The sequence below is a fragment of the Podarcis filfolensis genome (genome assembly GCF_964270895.1).
Source record: "Podarcis filfolensis genome assembly, chromosome: 2".
Classification (NCBI taxonomy): Eukaryota; Metazoa; Chordata; class Lepidosauria; order Squamata; family Lacertidae; genus Podarcis; species Podarcis filfolensis.
In genome coordinates, this window is record NC_139605.1 from 56432230 (window position 1) to 56454554 (window position 22325).

The 22325-nt window shown below is 46.2% G+C and overlaps 2 protein-coding genes across 5 annotated transcripts in view; one reads left to right on the forward strand and one right to left on the reverse strand.

Annotated features, from left to right (window-relative positions):
* Window positions 1–244: 244 nt before the first annotated feature.
* HK3 (hexokinase 3) lies at window positions 245–19623 on the forward strand. Its single transcript, XM_083603818.1, has 17 exons — window positions 245–1216; window positions 3118–3266; window positions 4603–4722; window positions 6486–6584; window positions 6692–6791; window positions 7201–7384; window positions 8830–8985; window positions 9946–10179; window positions 10947–11251; window positions 11778–11926; window positions 12107–12226; window positions 12907–13002; window positions 16844–16943; window positions 17354–17537; window positions 17624–17779; window positions 18583–18813; window positions 19272–19623. Exons 1-17 carry the CDS (start codon window positions 580–582, stop codon window positions 19393–19395), a joined length of 3144 nt encoding a protein of 1047 aa, XP_083459944.1. The 5' UTR covers window positions 245–579; the 3' UTR covers window positions 19396–19623.
* A 226-nt stretch (window positions 19624–19849) lies between these two features.
* The window catches only part of UNC5A (unc-5 netrin receptor A), an 86677-nt gene continuing 84201 nt past the window's right edge, over window positions 19850–22325 (reverse strand). For all 4 annotated transcript variants that reach the window (XM_083603822.1, XM_083603824.1, XM_083603823.1 and 1 more), the window contains 2 exons: window positions 21427–21605; window positions 19850–20965 (listed from right to left, as the gene is read on the reverse strand). In XM_083603822.1, coding sequence (XP_083459948.1) covers window positions 20800–20965; window positions 21427–21605 — 345 coding nt within the window. In that variant the 3' untranslated portion in view covers window positions 19850–20799. The remainder of the gene's footprint in view (window positions 20966–21426; window positions 21606–22325) is intronic.

The window sequence follows — 22325 nt, forward strand, 5'->3', positions numbered from 1 at the left end:
AGTGTGTGAATTCCACAGCTATCTTTTATTTGGAGGTGGGCACTGCAGGGGGTCTAGTCACAGCAAGGTTAAAATCCCCTCAGGGGACTCTCCTCCCCAGCCCTCAGCTCCAGAGGCTATTTAAAAAAACGGCTTTTCAGTATGAACCATGAAACGGCCTATGCAGACAATTATATGGTCTCCTCTGTGCTTTTTATAACTCTGTGGCCCCACATTCTACTCCCCCCCCCCCCGCTTCCATTCCACTCTCTCGCTTGAGGAATCTTCCAACTGCCTCCTGCTCCAAGCCCTCCTCTCCTTTCTCTCTCTCCTTTCCTCCTCTGCCACCCTCCCTCCCTCCCACTCTGCTTTCTTTCTACTTCACCTCTCCCTCCTGCACCCTGCCTCGTGTGTCTGTTCATGCCTCGCTCGCGCAGCTTCAAAACTGGCCCACTCACATTCGGCCTCACTCTGCGCCCCACCCTGAGCCGGACTCAACTCCCAGCCCCACATGCTGGCCTGCCTCGCCCCCGCTCCCCCCTTGCGCTTTCCGCCCTTTGCTGACTTGACAGACGAGGGCTTTTTGTGACCGATGACACCATGTCTGACCGGGGCCGAGCCAGTCGGAGAGACAGTGACGACGATCTGTGTTCTAAAGTTTCGTTTCTGCTAAATTCCATGTCAGGTCCCAATCCAGCTTCCGAGGACCGTCATAGGTTTTCCTTAGTGGTAAATTCCTCGCTGGATTCCAGCTCGGCCTCCAACACATTTTTCGCTCTTAATTCAGGACCTAGTTCCTTCGACTCCAGACGTAATTCAGGCTTTCCCCCTCTTCCCAAGCAGCGGGACTCTGATGCCAGCGAGTCCTCTTTTTTAGCTGTCACCTTTTCACAATCACGTACATCTACACCTACACCGACAGCTTCACCTTCACCACAAAGCTCCCGCGAGATGAATTTTGTTCCCAGGTTAAAGAGAAGTTCCCTTGTGGGCACGTCCAGTACTGAGGGCAGGGAAGATCACAAACTGCTTCCCCACCGTGCTCCCTCTAAAAATGCTCCTGTTTCTGACCAGATCCAGAAACATGTACAGGCCTTTCATCTACCCAAGGAGCAGCTTCAACATGTGAGGGATTCTGTGTATTCAGCCATGCAGAGTGGCCTCAAGGAGAAGGTTAAAGATGGCCTCCCTTTACCCATGCTGCCTTCTTACGTTTGTACCTTGACTGATGGCACTGGTAAGTGTGCTTTCTTTTTGGCAGTTTGCCTGAACTGTTGTCTAGACCAGTGTTTCCCAAACTCGGGTCTCCAGTTGTTTTAGGAATACAATTCCCACCATCCAGCTAGCTAGGGATGATGGGATTTGGAGTCCAAAAACAGCTGGAGACCTAGTCTAGACCCATAGTCTTCAACCTTTTCAGACCTAGGACTTACTTTTAACCCAAGCATGCATTTGAGGAGCCCATTTCTTAATTTCCGCCCAATATATCACCCACTGGTGATAGTGCTGCTGTTGTGGCCCACCTTGGATTAGGGGTTATGAGTGGGTCCTGAGTTGACCCACCAGTTGAAAACCAGTGGCTGACTCCAGACTCCTTTACACCTTGCACTGGGTTGCCAATTTTTTAAACAGCCCATGTAGCTGTACTTTGAATACCATTCCTTTCCACACTTTTGTTCCTGCTCCACATTATTTTCCACAACATCCTGGCTTCCCGATTGCCACATTTGGCTTCAAAACTTCCAAGTACTAGCTTGTGAATCTCTGAGAGTACACAGGGATGCACATATTTGGGAGGGGGGGGGAACAAAGAGAAAGATGAAATGCTATTATATCATGCACAGAGCCTTGCGAAGGAGCGATTTCCTGGTTTGTCTAGCATATGCAAGAATGACCCAGAATCTGGTAATCTGCATCTGTCCACAGTTTGCCTGTCTAGCTTGGTGGTAACAGTGCTGGTGTTGGCTGAGAGGTGGCCTGCAGAATGATACAGCAGGCAGTCATCTGAGTGAGGATGAAGGGCTTGGGCTCTGCTTAGGGTTGTGAGGCTTGGTAGGCTAACACATACAGCTTCGGTCTTGTTGAGCACAGATTGCCAAGCAGCACCTGCCACCCTTGTACATTTCTTGGACCATTGAGTCAGACCCATTGGTCCATCTAGCTCAGTATTGTCTAAATTTTCGGGCAGCAGCTGTCCAGGGCTTCAGACAAGGAACCTACTCTCCCAACCCTACCTGCAAATACCGGGAATTGAACCTGAGACCTCCTGCATGCAACACAGGTGCTTTTCCACTAAGCTATGACCCTTCTTGTTCAGGGGCAGAACTGTGTTGTAGTAGAAGCTCAGTAGAATCCTTAAAAACACATAGATACCCTCTAAAGTACAGTGCTACTACCAGCTCTTTGGGAGGAAAGGTGAGATATAAATAGTAATAATAATCGTAATAATAATGTGTTATGCAGTGACAGCTCCTCCCTTTGCATCAACAGCAGAAACAGCTAGGTTGAAATCACTTCCACAGACTAGCCAAGAGACTAGTCTGCTTCAACAGAATTATAGAATCATAAAATTGCAGAGTTGGAAGGGACTCTGAAATTCATCTAGTCCAACCCCCTGCAATGCAGGAATATGCAGCTGTCCCATACGGGGATCAAAACTGCAACCTTGGAGTTATTAGCACCAGTAACACCACACTCTAACCAACTGAGCTGGTTTTAGTTTCTAAACCTATGCAGGGAGCCTGGTGACTCTGAATTACTATTACCGTTCAGCACCTAGTCACATAAGATGATCATGAACCTAAGTGATGATTGGCCTACTGCATTTTGTATTTGTTATTGTGTGCCACTGAAACCCTGGACAGTTGCTTCCTCTCCCTCATGGAAAATAATCTATCAGTGTTTATTGACTATATAATAATTCATATTCTAATTTAAGATTGTCCATTGATTAGCAGCAAAGCTGGGCTAAACAAACAAACAAACAAACAGTCCTGGTGACAGACACCCCCCCACCTCAGTTCCAGCTCTCCCCCGCCCCCTTATAGCAATTTAAAAAGAATTTATATGACAACCATATGAATGAGACATGGGCAGTCTTGATCACTATATATCCTAATGTTCACATCTATTTTTCAGAGACGGGGGATTTTTTGGGTTTAGAAATGAAGAAGGATCAAGTGAAGATCATGCTCTTGCAACTATCAGATCGCAAGGATGAGCCTGTGGTGATGAAGAAAAAGGACTTTCCCATTACTGAGAATATTGTCAATGGCAGTGGGGAGCAGGTATCATTCCTCTGTCATGAGTTCTTCAGCTTACTTAATTCAGTTTGCTTGTTATTATGGGTTGGGCTGGGTTGGGTTGCTGATGTCTTCTGCAGTATGTCTTTGATGGAATAGCAATGCATTAGTGCTGGATTGAAACTGGACAGTCTGCACACCATACCCCTTTGCTAATTGCTCTGCAGTGCTTCTGCACTGTTACTGCATTATTGCCACCTGGAAGGGCACTTTCTTGAGCTATAACATAACAAAAGCAAGACAAACCAAAACTGAAACACTTGTGGTATTACAGGATGACAATGGAAAGCTATGGGACATGCGCTGATTGGAAATGAAGCAGTATATCCAACCAGTTACCATCATGAGCACAAATAATCATGAATGCACCTTCTGCTCTCTTCACAAGCTTCTTCGTTTGTCTTGAATTTAAAATTATTGTATTGATTTTCAGATGTTTTCTTTCTCATTCTCCCACTTAGCTGCTCTTTCATCTCACCCTGCCCCTCCTTGATCATTTTACTCTTCTGGCACTCTTCTCTGCCCAATGCCCTGAGAGCACCTTTCCTCCCTGTAGCCTATCAGCTGTTTGGCTCCTTAAAATTGACTTACTCATCCTGGGGCCCTTCAGCTGCCGTCTTACACACACACAGGAATCAGCCCCACTGAATACAGTGAGGGGCTAACATGTATTCTGATTCCTCTCCTCTATTTTTCCTCCTGCTCTTTCTTATTCTTCCTGCTCTAGATCCTTTACCTTATTAATTTCCCCTACAATTTCCCTAATCTTGGCAGTTAACAGTATCTCCTGCATTTAAATGCGGAAAGTAGCTACAAGCCGCTGCCCCCCATCATATTGTGACTGTGATACTGGGTAATGGGCAGATTAACCCTTCTCCCCGCAAATATATTTTTTCTGAATTAAATTCCCTACCCAAAACAGATATTTGTCCCCATAGGAAAAAGACAGATTTTGCCACGTACATCGGAACCTGCCTTATACCGAGTCAGATTCTGGGTGTATCTAGCAGAACCTGTCTTGATGCTGGTTTCAGTTATACTGCTTAAGCATCGTCAGAGCCATTCCCTTTTAAAAATATTTGTTTCTATCTTGTGTACATTTGTTTTTAAAATAATAATAATAATAATAATAATAATAATAATAATAATAATATATTGGTAAGAGGTTGATAAAAAAACCCAACTGGGTGATTTGGTGAGATCACACTACTGGTGAAATTTCAGGTTCTACGCTGCTAGCAAATATTTGCTGTCGTCATTTGTTGGCATCGTGCCCTGAGGCGAGTGGAATGTACTCCTAATACCGTGCTTTCTTTTCCAGCTTTTTGAATTCCTTGCAAAATGTGTGGCCACGTTTTTAGATGTACTTAGCTTCAACACCAAAAATTTGCCGCTGTGCTTCTGCTTTCCCTTTCCTTGTGAACACATCGCGCTGAACCAGGTGAATACTTTGTTGGCCCAGCAGCAGGCTGTACGGGAGACTGGAGAGAGGAAGGAAATCCAAATGGAACTTTAAAGCTATGGTCTTGTACCCACTTCCCTGACTCACTTCACTCGGCTGGCCGGCATTGAGAACAAGCTTTGTTTGCCAAGGAATGGTCAGGAGTGCACTTTAAGACTCCCCATTTCCCCTTTGCAGTCACGTCTTCATGTGCCCCACACCTGACATAACATGATGTCAAGGGTGCAGCATATGGGCATGGTTTGGGCAGGGCCGGATTTAGGTTTGATGTGGCCCTAAGCTACTGAAGGTAATGGGGCCCTTTATATGTGATATTTTAGGGAGCAGGCTAGCAGGTGGGGTCCATTACTTACATGATAGGAGCCAAAATACTGTTGCTATATGTAGCTTTTATTTTATTTGTTTTTTATCTCATATTTTGGAAATGTATATCTTTTTTCCCCCTTTAATTTTTTTGGGGCCCCTAAGCTATAGCTTATTTAATTTATACTTAATTCCGGCACTGGGTTTGGGGAAAACTGACTCATGGGCCAGATTGAGTTCGTCACTGCTGTTGTACAGTATCTGGGCAATATGCACCTCTGAAGGGTGCACATTCTTAAAGCCTAGGGGCTGCCACTGAAAAGGTCCTTCTGCTCACCACTTATTCTCAAACCACATTCCATAACAGCAGCATGACTAGAGTCTCCCCTGCAAATATTAATGCTCATGCAGATTGACATTGGAAGAAGCACTCCATCAGATATCTGGGACCCAAGTAATTTAGGGTTTTCTGTGTTAACAGAAGCACATTGAATTGAGCCTGGAAGCAAACTGGCTATCACTGCAGATCTTTCAAAACTGATAAAATGTGCATCTGGCCAGTGATACCTGTCAGTAGCAAGGCCGCCACATTCTCCAGCAGTTTCAGCTTCTGGGCCACCTTCAGGGGAAGCCACATGCACAGTACATCACAGTAGTCCACCTGGGTGGGTGGAAATTACCGGAACACACGTAACTGTGGCCACATTTTCCTTGTCCAGGAAGGACTAGCTGGCAAACAAGCCAGAGCTGAAAATAGGTGCTTCTTGCCACTGAAGTCACCTGGTCCTCCTTTGGTGGTGCTGAGTCCAGGAGCACCTCCAGGCAAAGTACCTGCTCCTTTAGGGAGAGTGGATCCCCATCCAGAACAGGCTGTGTTCCCACATCCAGATCTCAATAACCTGGAAGAAACAGCACCTTGGTCTTGTCTGGATTCATTTTCAATTTATTGGCCCACATCCAGTTTGCTGCCAACTCCAAACTGGCCCAGAACCTGTCCTGCCTCTCCAAATTCAAATGGAACAGAGAGATAGAGCTGGGTGTCATCAGCATACTGATTTTGCGCTATTTGTTTTATTCATTTATTTCAGAACTTGCACGCTGCCTCGGAGGGAAAATCCTCCCAAGGCAGCCCACATAAAAAGAATAAAACATAACACAGCTCTTTAGAAAATACACAAACCCATTATCCAAATACAAAACTGGTGGCAGCTGATTAAACCAATATAGAGCTTGTTACTGAATGAATATATAGAGTAAATGAATTGTCAAAGTCATTCTCAGATTTGGATTCTTCTACTTTTCAAAGATCACAGGACATGTTTTCATGAATAACCCCGTTGGTCCTCTTGCTTGAATACTTTGCTTGTAGGAAGCAGGGCTGGGTTTCTCAGTGGTTTGTTGAAGTTTCTCAGTGGCCTTCCTGCTTGGTTTCCCCTTAGTGTAAGCTGATCAGATGGAGCAAGGATTGCCGGTGGCCAGGTGTGGAGGGGCATGATGTGGCACAACTGCTCCAAACAGCTCTTAACCAGACTTGCAAGGTGAGGACAGCGGCTGCGTCAGCTGTGACTGAAGCATGCATGGGGGGGGGGTGTGCTTCTGGTCTGGTGAGAAAACGAGAGAGTCGCTTTAATCTTTTTCTCTCCAGAACTACCAGATTGAGGTCATTGCTGTAATAAACGACTCTGTGGGAACCATGTTGAGCTGCCATTCTGAGAAAGAGCCATGTGAGGTTGGGCTGGTGATAGGTAAGCAAAACCTTGCATGGTGCTGTCGACTTGCTAGCAAGCTGTTGAGCTGGAAGGCTTGCGTATGCCTTATAGTAGATGTGGGGGGCAGGGGTGCCAAGAAACTGGCTATTCTTCCTAGATTGGAAGAATCTCAGCATAGTATGTAGCCACATCACAGGGCTAGAAACCAATTCCCTGGTGATTAAGAATTAGGGAGCTGGATTCTAAGCACACATTCTAGGAAGATGTTGCATTTCATCAAAATGGCAGGCCCTAACTATTGTGAGAGTTAGGATACTGGCATATAGATGGACAGTTACAGGACAGTTGCACTTTCTCATTGCCGTGCAGCCGGAGGCTTTATTAAAATGCTGTTTCTCCTGTTTTGAGCTTCTCTCCCTGTGTCCTGCCTTCCTGCATATGGTAGATGCTGGCACTAACTGCGGTTATGTGGAGGAGTTGCAGCATATAGCAGGCATGGAGCATGGTGCTGGATGCATGTGTATCAACACCGAATGGAGCTCTTTCGGGAAGCTGGGCGAGTTGAATGACATAACGACAGAGTTTGACCTGCAAATGGATAAGCAGTCCATGGACCGAGGCAAAAACAAGTGAGTCACAGTAAAGGAAGTAACAATCTGTTTAAAAAATGAGTCATTGGTTACTGGTGCCCGGGATTCACTGGAATAATCAAGGTTAGTCGTGCTCCATGTCCAAAAACACATTTTCTGCATAATCAAACTCCAAATTTGTGTTTGCAATTGTTCAGTACCCATCTTTGTTCAGTCACCTGATGGATGACCTTCACGAAGAGCAGGACAAGGGGAGGGTCACCTCGCGCCTGCATCTCAATCTGACTGTGGCTTTCGATACCATTGACCACCGACTCCATGGAATGGGAATTGGGAGCCCTGTGCTACCTTGGTTCCAGTTCTATTTACAGTACTGGGTCCAGAGAGGAGCACTGGGAGAGTGCTTTTCAGCCCCCTGGTAGTTACACCATGGGGTGCTTCAGGACACAGTTATATCCCCAATGTTATTTAACATTGTCATACATTTGTGGGGTGCCTAGACTCCCCTTCTAATTCCTGGGTGTCAGGCGCTGAATTTAGCATGTTAAAATATAAGCCAGGCTGGCTTCCTGATGAAATAATCGTCTGGAGCAAGCATGTCCAAAGTCCATTTCGGGGGCCTAATCTGGCCTGCTGTGGCAGTTTATACCTTTGGTTGGCCCTTTGGTCGGCACCCATGGCCCTTCACTTCATCAAATCTGGCCCTCTTTGAAAAAGTTTGGACACCACTGGAGAGATGGGCCATTGAAAGAGCAAAAGGTGAAGGGTGACCCATTAAGAAATCAATCAGCAAAGCTAAGACTGTGCCAGCTGGGAAATGGGTGAAGCCCCCTCCCTCTCAACTCAGAATTAGTTAGAAAAACAATGTCAAGGAAGGCAAGCAGTTGTTGGAGGATTGCAGTTTGCGTGGTGTAGGCTGGAGGAAAAATGGTTGTGTTTGCAAGCTGGAGAAGGTGGGGAGTCAGAGCAATGTGGGTTGACAGATTGAATCTAAGGTGGCAGCCGTGGAAGAAATGGAACCCGCTTGGAGAGTAATGCTCGAAGCCCTTCCATCCCAGGTTCAGGTTGCATATATGTGTAAGCAAGCCATATATCACAAAAAAACACCATCTCTGCTGTGCCTTGTTGTCTGAAAGGAAACACAGACCCTGATCAGCAAACTTGGTACCTTTGGAATCGTGCTCTGCTCAGAGATTAGGGTGACATGAAGCCACTGGGAATGGTCATTCCTGTATAAGTCCTGAATGAATGCTGACATTGTGTAACCTTATGTGAACTTTGTGCAGTCAGGATGAATACCCTATAGAACAGGTGGTCTACAAACAAGCAACCTATGATATTGTCTGTCTTAGCAGCAAATGTTGTAAGAAATGGCCAAGACTTCTCCTATAGACAGGGTGACTTGACCAGTAATCTGCCAACCACCCTTTCACTTCAATTCCTTCTCTTTCTGCACTGATTTTCTTCTTTCTTCTCACTGGCAGGTTTGAGAAGTTGATCAGTAGCATATATCTGTGTGATACTATCCGTGTTACTTTGGCTACTTTGGCTGAGAAAGGTGATATCTTCAGCGGTGTCCTGACTCCCACCCTGCTTACCAAGGGAAAAATGGAGCTCCAAGATGTTGTGGACATCATAGAGTAAGTGAGTTCCTCAAACGCGTCTTGGGAGACCTGGTCAACCTGATATCCTCAGTAGCAGCAGAGTGTGTCTTGGCATGCCTTGTTAGCCTAGCCCTAGAAAAACAGCCAAGAGGAATGGACCCACATAAATAATTACATCTGTAGCCCATAAAAAACAACAACACTGAAGCAGGTGAATGAATGAATGAATGAATGAATGAATCAACTTGCACATTTAAATACACCGTAGGATGACCCAGAGATACACTGCCAGAGATATTTGTTCAAGTAAGATGTCTTAAAAGAAGAAGGCTTTAAAGAAAAGTGTCTATAGTGGGCCATTCATTAAGTATATCTCTCATCAGGTAGGAAGAGGGAATAGCAAAGGTGTCATAAGGCTAAGAATCAGAACTGGTAAATGTGACATGTCACTGTTTGTTCCCCCAGTACAATCATTTAATACTCTGCGTTATTCAGCACCAACAGATGCATTCCCATGCTGCCTGCCCCCTTCTGCATACAAAACAAGGGCTATACTACTGAGCTATGGCCCTTGTGGTATTATTTTATTTGTAAACAATTTTTATAATGCTTTTTGGCTGTAAGAAGGGCCTGTACAGCAGTGCAGATAAAAGAAGAAAATAAAACAAAGCATAATCAAGTAACAGACGTTAAAAACAAAACCTTAAATATCAACGAGATGTTAACAAAGTCCACTTTCTGAAATATTTATCTTGTTACAGTTCTTGTGTCCATCTCTAAAAAGTCAGCATGGGTAGAAACAAAACTAAACACACACACACACACACACACACACACACACATACATGTGCTAGTTCATTATAGATGGAGAGTTCAGTGATTTCAATTTGGAATCAATATTATTCTTTGCTGAGATCAATTAACAGTTAACTAGAGTCTCCCTCATGCCTCTTGCTGCTGCCACCCTGCTTTAACTCATGTATGCTTTAACTGCAGTGAAAAAGTTGGCCTGGCCAATACCAAGAACTTCCTTGTCCGCCTGGGAATGGTGGCAAGCAACCAAGACTGTTTCAACGTGCAGCAAATATGCCAAGCGGTCTATGTCCGTTCTGCCAAGCTCTGTGCTGCTGGACTGGCTGGCGTTCTTACTCATATCCGGATCAGTCAAGGGCTGCCACACCTGAAAATCATTGTGGCTGTGGACGGGGACATGTACAAGAGCCGACCACAGTAAGGAGTTGTACCAGGCATATAAATATTTGTTTGTGTCGTGAGTAGCCAGTGCGATGACCTCCAGATATTGTTGGACTATAATGGCCATATGCATGGTCGATGATCAAGGATGATGGGAACTGTAGCCCAGCTACATCTGTAGGGCATCATATTGGCTGCCCCTCATCTAAATCAAAACCAAGAAACCCACCAATCCCACTTTCCTATGGACCACTGGACTAACCATCATATTTTCCCTGACTTCCTTTCATGAGCAGGTTATTGGAGCAAGCTTTCTCCTGGACTGAAATCACTGGCCAAGAAAGCATTTCTTCCAGTGTCTTCTTCCAGATATACAAATATTTTCCTCCAACCCAGAGAACCATTAAGTCAGCTTAGCTATTCATTGTTGCCAGAAACTCAGTAGGCAGCATATTTTATCCTCTCTCTTGCCATAACAGCTCCTTCCAGGACAGTAACCCATCTATACTACTCAGATAAATGGATCCATCCATCCATCTGAATCTCTCAAATTGGTTACTGGGGTTTCCCAGGCTAGGGGGTCTGTTACATGTCCAAAGTTAGGAGGCTGTTAACTTCAGGGAGTTCAGCAATTTTAGAAAATGTGGATAATGTAAACAGACCCAAAGACTCATTCATCCAGCAAATTTTCACATTCCTTTTGGAGCAAAGGCATAGTAAGCTAAGGGACAGGTGCAGAAAGGCCAGAAAGGTTACTTCCAGTCACCCTGCTTCAAGGTCTCTGACATTTCCTCTCCCTCCAGGTATGGTCAGATATTGCAAGAAACATTGAAATCACTGGCTCCTGATTGCACTGTCACATTTGCCACATCAGAACATGGCTGTGTTTTTGGGGCTGCCAGGGTAGCAGCTGCGACATTGAGGCTCAAACACCAACAGGAAGGAGTAGCCCAGGTCCTGGCGCCTTTCCGACTTTCTATGTCCGACATGGACACACTGCGGACCATGATGAGACAGGAAATGGAGAAGGGTCTGTCAAAGGAGACACACAGTACAGCCACCGTCCGCATGTTGCCCACTTACGTCCGCCATTTGCCTGACGGCAGCGGTGAGAGCCAGAGAACAACCTCTTGGGAATGGCCTTTATCTTGGGAGGGAAGAGCTTTGAAGAGCTCAAGGGGGCTTTTAAAAAAAGTCTCAGGGAAGTTGTGTTTGGTCCAGAGAAAACCTTCCGAGTTTTGGGGGCCCCCAAGTCTTTTAATTGATATGGGGCTGTTGTTATTGTTACTTATGTTCATCTCACTGAGAAGGGTGCAGCATAACCACTGCTAGTAACAACAGGAGTCTCCAAGCTTTTCAGATCCTGCACCCGCATATAGCACAAATATGCATTTTATTTTATTAGCAAATATTGGTATGGTGCCAGTGGGTCTCGACCCCTCAGTTGACAACCAATATTCTAGAGGGCAGGTGAGATGCTTTCCCAAGGCTTTATAGTTTAAGTTGCCAGCACTGGTGGGAATGATGTTGACCTCAGGCAAAGAAGCCAAAGAAGGAGACCCTTGCAATGACTGTGTTGGGTTGTAGTTGAGAGTCTATGTCACTCAAGCTCTTGTCCCTTATACATTTTGTAGAGAGAGGGGAGTTCCTTGCATTGGATCTGGGTGGAACCAATTTCCGAGTGCTTATGGTGCAGGTGAAAAGCAAAGAAGAGGGTGGTGTACACATGGTCTCTGAGTCTTACACAATTCCACCCGAAGTGGCCCAGAGTAATGCAATAGAGGTAGGTGCAAGAAAGGGGAAGACATGGCTGGGTTGAACTGGCCTCTATTACAGACTGGCTGGGTCTTAAATCTGTGACACTGGCAACTGTGGGGATGGGCAATACTGTTATTGATGGCGTTTCCTCTCCAAAGTTGTCTTTACCTCATAAGGCCTCATGCTTTCTCCCATTTTCCTGCAGCTCTTTGATCACATTGTTCAATGCATTAATGATTTCCATAGCAAGCATAGCATTGTGGGACGAACACTGCCACTGGGCTTCACTTTTTCGTTTCCCTGCAGTCAGACGAACCTGGACAAGGTATGAAGCACCTATGGAAGTGATGTGGTGATGTGGTGATGCTGGGAATTAGGACTTTGCTGCCTCCCTTAGCTGGGTTAGCCAGTGGAGCCCCCTGCTGGGAATGTATTTTTGTGGTAGATGGGAAGGGAGAGAAATGGGGTTGAACTACCTTGTGTTCCCCAAGATAGAAAGAGAAAAATTTCCAAATGCTATGAGAACAACATAGCTTTCAAACCATTTACAAATAACTTGAAATGAAAGCTCAGCTTGTAGGATTTCTAAATTGTGAAATTCAGCTGTCCATTGCGAAAAACCCCTGTTGAACCCCCTGCCCCCACTAGTTAGGCATCTCTCTCTAATAGGTCCAGTCTCTGTCCTAGTGTGTATGCTACAATTCTGTGGAAGCGCAGAAAAGCTGCACAATTTGGCACTGGCAAGTTTCTAGCCCATATTGTTGCAAGGATAAACTTGAGATTGGGTGAGCAATGCCTAAAGAAAACTCAGAAGCTAGAGGACCTGCAGAACTTTTGCAGAGGCAGGTCCCTGCATTATCTGCATGTCTCCTACTGCCATCTCTCTGTTGCAGCTTAGCTACAGTAGAATCATCCATGAACATGTGAGGGGCAAGCAGCTCAGAGAAAGCAGTCCAGTTGCACCTACATGTTTATCACAATTCCTTGTTTCTCTTGGTCTCACAGGGCATCTTGCTGAGATGGACCAAGGGGTTCAGTGCCACAGGCTGTGTGGGAGAAGATGTTGTGCAGTTGCTAAGAGAGGCTGTAAAGCGTCAAACGGTATGTGTGGGATATGGGGCACGAGCTCTGGATGGATTTGCCAGAGATTATAGTTTGGGCTGGACTATTCAGGCTTAATCTGATTTATCAAAATGAAAGGCTTTTAAATTATCACAAAACCCGCTGGTTTAAAATCAGAGTTAAGGCTATCTCACGTTGGCTCAAGCTCCACAAAGCCAGAAAACTGGAAGCTGAGGCTAATGCTTTAACAGATGTGCCCCATAATCAGCAAAGTTGTTGTTCAAGGACACAAGTTGCACTTGTGTACAACTCACCCCTAAGTACCCACACTTCTCCTTGGTCTTTCAAGCCCAAATCCTGATGGGGAGGAGGGTTTTTAAAATTCTATTTAAAAATCATTTATCAAAAATTATATACCAGTTCAAAGTAGTAAAATCTCTAAGCAATTTACAAGAAAATTGTCGCTACAATAAGGGCATATCCACACTTACCGTTCCTCTGCTCTTTCCAGGCATGGCCCACACTTTAATGCTCTGTGTTCAAGCATCCTCCCCCCCCTTCTTCTTCTTTTTCTTCAGTGCCTTCCCCATGAAAACCCATCTTTTAGAGTTCAATAAGAGCACACAGCAATCTACAGGAAACCCAAACTGACATTTGCTCTGATTGAGTGCTATAGAGCGGGTTTTCGTTGGGAAATCTCCAGGGCAAACAACAACAATGCTCAGACACAGAGCTTTTATTCCTGGACCAGTGCCTGGAAAGGGTTAAGCACCGTCTTCCAACACACCACTTTGCTTCAGATTGCACCCTCCCAACACCAGTTTGTAATAGAAAAGATGTGTGGGCTAAGATTTGTAAGCTCAATTGTCTAATGATGTTCTATATAAGTCCCTGTTGGAGGCTCTTTTATTTTTTTGTGTGAAAGAGGCACTGCCCTACAAATTCACTGAAATAACATGAAATGAATGAAAACAATTCATTCCTACTCAGAATCAGTGCATTCACCTCCTCCACACTGCCAAAATGCAGCTTTTAGTGTTGCCTCTTTAAAATCTATGAAACAGGTGGATTATTTTCAAAACTACTTCAGAGAGACTTTGGTTCAGCAGTTGCAGTCCTTCCAACTCAAGTGTCCAATGCTGTCTTTTATTTAATACAACTGATAATATGAATAAGGTGTGTGCAGCAATATGCTTGATCATGTGCCCCCTTGATCCCTGTTCCTCTTGGTTTATTAAATCTACTATCAGGGACTCTAGGCGGCTTACAGATAAAATAAGAACAGCTTAAAACATAGAAAATAACTGCCTCCATCATTAACCCCCCCCAAACCCCAATTAATTAAAAGCAGTCAGTTCCTTAAAGCCTCTTGAAATAGGGTCTTCACTTGCTAGTAGGACAGCAAGGAGAGAGCTAGTCTAACTTCTCTAGTGAGGGAGCTCCAAAGTTCTGGGAGCAGCCACCAAGAAGGCCTTCTCCTGCATCCCCACCACGCATGCCTGTGAGGGTGGTGGGACCAAGAAAAGGGCCTCCCCCAAAGCTCTCATAACCTGGGCAGGTTCATCTGAGGGAATATAGTCTTTCAGATAGCTTGGGCCTAAGTCGTATGCCATAATACTTCATTGCACCATGGGGGGTGGTCCTTGCTATCTTGAACTGCCAGTAGTACTGTCACTCCTAAAAACGCCAGCTCTAGTTCTGTTCCACTGATCTGAAGGGATGAGGCCACAGGGAAAAATAACCTGTGACCTAATCACAATGACATTTAGGCAATTTACTGGCTAATTCACACTCACAAAAACATCCCCAGCTCTCTAACATCTGTCTCCTGGCCCCTAGACCTTGGCAAAAACTAGCCATTCTGGACCCATGGGAACATCTGGACATCTGAAAAGCTCATAGACAACAGCACAAAATGGCTGCCAGAGCCGGACTTGTCCAGTCACAAAACAAGGGACACCCTCTAATCAGTTCCAGCTTAATTAACTCTCGATGCATTCATTTCCCCTCTGCCAGCACTCTAACCACTTCCACCTGCATATAGACAAGTATACCCTTTCTGTCCCAGAGATAGCGGCTGTGATGATATATCCCTGTGAAATGCATTCTTTGTTTTCACCCAGTCCAATAGCCCAACCGCCACCCCACATCTCTGTTTTGGACAGGAGCCTTCTTAAACACATGGCCACTGTTGCTATCTCGAGACATAATCTATCTCCCTGGGTCACTGTGAGGTTAAATAATGGAAGAGAACCACTGCCGTCTTCTTCTTCGTAATCCTCCTGGGCGGGTTCACTGTGGGGCAGGGTGTGTGGGAGCGGGTTCGGTATAGGGTGGGTTTCAGTGTGAGGTGGTGTGTATGTGACCAGGAGGGGGGTTGAGGGGGGTTCAGTGCAAGGGGTGAGGTGCGTTTTGGGTTTTTGTGTTGGGTGGAGTGTGTGGCAAGCTTAGGGCAGAATGTGTACAAGGGGCCTTGGGTGTGGTTCATTTGGGCATTTGGCGGCTTGCAGCATGGGGTGGGGGCAGAGGTTTTCAGCGCAGGGTATATGTGTGGTTATGGGGTGTAGTCTCTTCTAGTAGTTTGGTTAAACACAAGGCATGCATCTCACTGGTATGCATTGCTAATCCACTCCCCCCCCCCATGACCTACTTTATAGGGTCATTGTGGTATTAAATACTGGAAGAGAATAACCACTCTCAGTAGTTTTTGTGAAAATTAGGAAGAATATATATTATATGCTTTCTTAACTGGGGGAAAGGGGGCCAAAGTGTCAGTTTCCAACCCTTTAAACTTGGTGGCAATTTTTATCAGATTGATGTGGAAGTTGGCACTTTTGTATACCTCATCAGGCAAATCGTGTAGGCCAGCTTTGAAGTTATTAGTCAAACAGATACCATTTTTATTAAGCTATAGAATTTTGAAGCTTATAATGATAGAACCTCTTTTTTTTAATTCACCTTAGCTCTAGGTACCAACCATGCATATACTATACATATACTGTAGGTACTAACCATGCATATCCACACAAGGCAGGCCTGGCACCTGTTTTTCTTAGGGAAATCCATCTTCAAAAGGGTGTGATTTTGGAGAGGAGGAATGGGTGCTTAATCACATTCTTGCCTCTTAATTCTCTGCTCCAAATGCCTCCCGCACCAAATCTGGGTTTGCCTTATGTGGAACCCTGGGAAGGAATGACTTTGCAGGCAACGATTTGAAGCAGAGAAGCCGCAGGCAAATGGTCAAGCATGCCTCCAGACATTTGCTTTCCCCAGTCCCAAGGAAAAGCAGCCATCGCATGTCTATTTCCCTTGCATACGTGTGATGCGTACCTCTAGTCTAGCAACAGCTCTCCCATGTTTATCGGTGAGCGAGTGAGAGCGTGCTTCAAGTAGAAAAGGGCCTCGTCTCTATTCTTTGTCAGACCTGGGAAATGGGGCATGTGTCTGGCAGAGTTCACTCAGTTTGGATATGGCGTAAGGAGCCCCTCACGACTCTGAGGCGAACTAACTTGTATGTCAAGCAGGCCCAAGAAGTTTGTGTTGCGTCTTCAAGGCATTACAGTGCTCCATATTCTCAGTCCCCACCCCCACCCCTAGGTCTACTCTGTGATGATGGGTCACTTGCTATGTAGCCCATTGAGAAAGTGGAAGGCGTAACAGCAACCATTCGGTAAGCCAGCCCGATGGCAGTGACAGAGCTTGAGAGCTCCCTTCAGGTTGATGCCCCCAGGGGCCTTCAGAAGGGGGGGGGCAGGGAGAGGGGGCCTATTTCCCAAGCGACAGGGCCTATGGGTCTCTGCTGGTTACTGTGGTGATAGGGAATCGTGTTGCCTGGTAACACATCTTGCTGCTCTCTGTCTCCCTCCCTTTCTCTTCCCAGGACATTGATATAGATGTGGTTGCCATAGTGAATGACACTGTAGGAACCATGATGGCATGTGCCTATGTGGACCCCAACTGTGAGATTGGCCTCATCGTCGGTAAGATGGTTGCGGCAGCATTATTTTAATTATTATTTTCTAGAAATGTATACTGCTCTGCCCTTTGATAAAATTCCTAGGGTGGTTGGGAATAGGTGAGCGGGATCTGTCTTTTAGGGGCAAGGGGATTATACATGTGGTGCTTTCCAAGGGACTATATTTCCAACAGCGGATGCCCTCCTGCACTCTTCTTCTTGAAACTATTACCTTCTTTGGGGGATCTATAACCAGAATCTGGGCTGCTCCCTGACAGGTAAGCCTTTCTCTGTAATTTTGACATTTAGAATGGACCGCCAAGTGGGCTGAAGATTCTTCCTCCAGGCTTGATCCCAATACTTTCCTTGCTCTGAGCAGGGGGAAATATGACAGTCTATTTTCATCAGTGATTCATTTCCATCCCTTTCTCTCAGGTACGGGTACCAATGCCTGTTACATGGAGGAGATGAGGAATGTGGGCACTGTGGAGGGGGACGAGGGCAGAATGTGTATCAATATGGAATGGGGGGCCTTTGGAGACAATGGCTGCCTCGAGCACTACATAACACAGTTTGATGAGAAAGTGGATGCAGAATCCATCAATGCTGGCCAGCAAAGGTGAGTCCGGGTACCTGGGAGTGATCTGGGGTGATGGCTGCCTCCAGGGTCTCCTTGTGTGACACTCATTTCCATTTCCCCTAAAGGTATGAAAAGCTCATCAGTGGCATGTACTTGGGCGAGATTGTACGCTATATTCTGCTGGAGCTAACAATGCGCAAGATCATCTTCAGGGGTCGCCCATCAGAAGTACTCAAGACCAAAAACATCTTCCCCACCAAATTCCTAACAAATGTTGAGGAGTAAGTGTGTATCCGTAACATTCTCTTTTCATGTAGAATTTAGGTTTGGTGCAGAAATCAAATTCCTGAGGCTTCTTTTGGTCTTTACTTGTAAAAGACTCTATTGTTCAAGGTGTCTCTACGTCCTACTTGGTTATCTGTCCACCCCTCATTCTTAACTTCACCTTACCTAGGCTTGGATCACCTTCTGACAAGCAAGTACCTCTTGTCCCAGATTATATTGCAAGCATGCAAACTTAAATGATTTTATGGAAAGCAAGCAAATTTTTAGATATTGTATTTATTTCAATAATACATTCTGAGCATCAAGCTTTATTCTTGCTGATGCAGAATTCTCAGTAATTTGGCATTGCCTGGCTTCCCCTCCCCCCCCCCTTTTGGAATGTAAAAACCTTCATGATCTGCTGCATGAACCCTTTGGGGAACAATGGGTTCTTTCAGGATGAATGTGGCTGCTTCCAGACCACCTGTTTATACAGCATCCATAATGATTTGTTTGCACAAAGTTTGTGGGGAGGTTAAATCCGTTTTTATTCGTGGGGAAGTTATACAACATTGCACCAGACAATCTCCCACTTTCCATATTGCAAAAACAAAACTGATTTGGGATTGAAGCTGGTTTGTTGTTCAAGAACGCCAAATCAAGTTAAATTGTGCAGCCTGAATTTGCCCATTTGTGATTGAATCCCATCTGCAAAACTGAGAGACTAGAAATGCTTAGCTTCTAAGAGGGCAACAGCTCTTGTTGAATCTAATCGGTGCCTCAAGCAGTTCCACCGCTGATTATAATGTTCTGTAAGCAGCACTCCTGGTCACCATTACGTGTGTAACATTCTGGAAGAATATGGGTTGAGTGTATCTACGGAGGATGCCTTGGTGGTAAAGGATGTGTGCCGTGCCGTGTCGTCACGTGCCGCTAAGATGTGTGCAGTGGGAATATCTGCAGTTGTGGAGAAGATCCGAGAGAACCGTCGTGCGTCAAAGCTGGATATAACAGTTGGCGTGGATGGGACACTCTACAAGATGCATCCTTAGTGAGTCAGTTTTGCTTCATTAAACTGTGGGGCAAGCAAGGCCTCAACCCAACAGAGTGCCAGTAGGGGAATGGAAACTTTAGTTGCCCAATGGATGGCAAGACCAGGTTGGGCAGAGATGAAAACAACTGTGTTTTGATGCATGGGGAGAAACTCAGCCATTACTGATCCATGCTAGGCTGGAGGACCTTAGTACTTATTGGGAGACACAGTGCATGGTAAAGGGTGGTTCTTCCTAAGCTGCAGTAAGGCTGTATGGGCAGTACCTGGTTTTCTTTGGAATATGGGGTTCTGCAGCACCTGCCTATAAAAGTTGAATGCTGCCCCTGTTTTGGGTGAGGGAAAGAGGGGAAAGCTGCAATAACGTATGTCCAAGAACCATGTAACCAGGGGAGGGTGTGATACTGGCTGAACATTGCTTTCTCTTCCTCACGGACATGCTCCCTTTGTGTTCTCAGCTTTGCAACAAAGCTTCATAAGACGACGGCTCTGATAGCTCCAAACTGCAACGTCAAGTTCTTGCTGTCAGAGGATGGTTCAGGGAAGGGGGCTGCACTGATTGCTGCTGTGGCCCATAAATAACCAAACCATCCACTTGACTTGAATAAAGATGTCCCAGTAACCAGGACACCAAGCCATTCTCTACAATGCCCAGACCTTGACCGACAGCAATGTGTTTCACCCTCCTCTGTGGCCAAACTGCAGGAAAGGCAAGTTGTGTCAGCAGTGGTGTTCCATCTTTATAGCTCTCTTTACCATCTCTGATTCATGTTCAAGCGAGGAAAACAATAAAACAAATTCCTGCTGCCACTTGGTTTTCCAAGTTATATATATTTTTCCCCAACAATCGAAGCCCAAAGATAACACAGACTGAGAGTGCTAAAATGGAGGTACCTTCTTAATAACCCTGGACATTTCTACACCTACTAAGCTGTCAAGGAAGCTCTGCTCAGACTTTGGACTCTCTCTGCTTTTTTCCAGATCTGGCAATGCTTCCATTGGCCTAGTGTTGAGTACAGACACAAGAAGTCCCATGTAGCAATATATATATATAATTTATTTACATTCATGCCCGCTAAAACCCTGTGCGGGACGCTTATATGTACATAAGGCCAAGTGTAAATACTTGAATGCACTTGAATACAGAATAAAAAACGATCTTTACACAATACGGCATGGGCCCGCCTGGCCCAGCACACGTTCACTGCACGGATTGGACTGCCACGCACACGCACAATTCCCTTTGCATATACACTGGGCAAGGACTAAGGAGGCACAGATCCTGTCATCCAGCACAGCATGGCCCACCTCCCTGGGCTGCCCTTGACCATCTCCTCTCCTTGTCCCCTCGGGGTCCCCAGTGTCAGCACCAACCCCAGGGCAGCCCACTATGACCAAGTCACGGGTATCTCTTGGGCTGGAGCAAAAATATACAGAGATGGCTCTGGAAACAACCTGTCGGATCCCCCCTCCCGGCTCTGCTTCATCGCAGCATGGGACGCTCTGGGGGCTGCAGTGCGAGAGGCACGGGCTTCTCGGCTCCAGGACCAAGCTTACCTTTTTGTCCTGGGTCACTGCCCACAAGCACCAACCCAGCCATCTCCCTTCCCCTTTCTTCCCATGCTGGGGAAGAAGAGGGCCCTGGGTATATGACTAAGCCCAACAGAAGTACATCAGAATCCATTGCCAGCCTACTGCAAAATATGGGGCAAGCCTCCCTCGGCTAGTCCCAGAGCTTCCATGGCAGTGGCAGGGCAGGCATTCAGTAGTTTCCCCCACCACCCCATGGCTACTAGAGACTGAGCCCGGTGTGCTTGCCTTCTAGTTGTATTTGGCACAAGGAACAGAGGGCGTGAGGCTAGGATGCCTCCGACGGAGCACGCAGGCGTATTCAAAGCAGGACAAGTGTGGGAACACTGCCTCCTTCAAGCGGAGATGCCCTCTGCCATCCCCCAGCAAAGGCCTGTGCTGCCCCTACCAAGTGCCTTAGCACTCAGCCTCCGACACCATGAAGAGGGAGCTGTCCTGCTTGCCCACCTCTGCCACAGCAGCCGCCAGCTGGTTGAGGTTCCCGTTGGGGAAGTGACGGGCTTCCCATAAGTTCAACATCATGGCCGTTGGGCTGGGTTTCGAAGCAAAGAAGCTTAGATGGCTGTGGAAAGAGGAGAGGCCATTACTACCCAGGAGAAAGAGCCCCCAAGGCAGCACTTATTCACACCCACCTTTTGCCCCATGCTTTCTAGGCACAGGCCTGCTCTTTAAAACTCTGTCTGAGCGTTTTTGTTTTGCCCTAGCAAAACCCCCACTCTTTAATGCTGAATTGGAACAAATGGCAATTTTGGATTTCTGCAGATTGCTGTTTGCTCCAATTCAGCAGTAAAGAGCGGGTTTTCACAGCACAAAAAGAAGTCCAGATGAGCCCCCAGTTTTCCTCTCCTTCCTTGCCCCCACTATTTCACAGGAAAAAACAATGTGACTGCATCTGTTCCTGCTGGCCCGCCATACAGAAACCCCTCCTCCCACCTTAGTCACTTGTTCCTGCTAAAGCAAGATTCATCCACCTAGTAGGGTCTGTGCCAGCTGCAGCTTGTTTCTCCTGGTATAGTGTTTTACCTGTCGAGGTGCAGTTTCTGGGCTAATGCTCTCCAGTCAGCCCCACGGGCCCCTGGTGCATCCAGGCTGCTTATAATCTTCTGGCGGATGAGGAAGGGGATCTTGAAGGCACTGGGGCCCACGAGGGCAGGGGAGCCAGCCTCATTGTCTGGGGGCAGCCAGTCTGAGAACCGTGCATCCTGGGAAAAGGAGAGCAGCTATTAGGACCTATAAGGCGAACAAAGTCTTCATGGTGAGAGGAGGCAATGGAGGAGAGAGTGCCCGTGAAGACAAGGCTGTTTCTGCTTTATATTCTCTCTCAGTTTGATACTGCTTTAAGTAAGGTGGAGAGGCCTCCCTGACACAATATGATTTTCTCCCAGATATTCCCCAGAAGGGTAATTCTGTCTACTTGACAGGTTTAGCGAAGGAGGATACCTAAAGATCACAAAGAATATCTCCCGCTTGACTGGGAAAGGAGGAGTGAAGGGGAACGAAAAGTTAAAGGGTAGGCTCAGTGCTGCGGGGGAAAGGAGGCTTTTGTTGACGTAAAGAGCAGCGATGCGCAGGGCCGGCTGTATTTTGCACCGAGAAAAAATGGGATCCTGTGACTTCTACAGATTATGGAAATTGAGCATAATTGCTAGTTAGCCACGTCTCTGGCTTCTGAGATTCCAGTAATCACTGGCCACACTTTCACAGCCCTAAAGTAACTAAAAAACCTGCTTTTATGAAAGAAGGTTATTAAGATGTTAAATTTCACACCTCACATAACACTGGGCTGCTTCACATATAGTCTCATAAGCCATGGCAGAGCAATGGGCCCACATGCTTCTTCCTTGCCACTCTCCTCCTCCCATTGCATGTTGGTGTTGATGCACAGATCAGAGTTAAGAGTTCCCTAATAACGTCTCAAATGG

Excerpts from the sequence above, each read along its gene's own strand:
- HK3 (XM_083603818.1), top strand. The coding sequence starts at position 580 with ATGTCTGACCGGGGCCGAGCCAGTCGGAGAGACAGTGACGACGATCTG. Across the intron at positions 1,217-3,117 it reads TACCTTGACTGATGGCACTG|AGACGGGGGATTTTTTGGGT; the intron begins GTAAGTGTGCTT and ends TCTATTTTTCAG. Across the intron at positions 17,538-17,623 it reads ATCAATGCTGGCCAGCAAAG|GTATGAAAAGCTCATCAGTG; the intron begins GTGAGTCCGGGT and ends TTTCCCCTAAAG.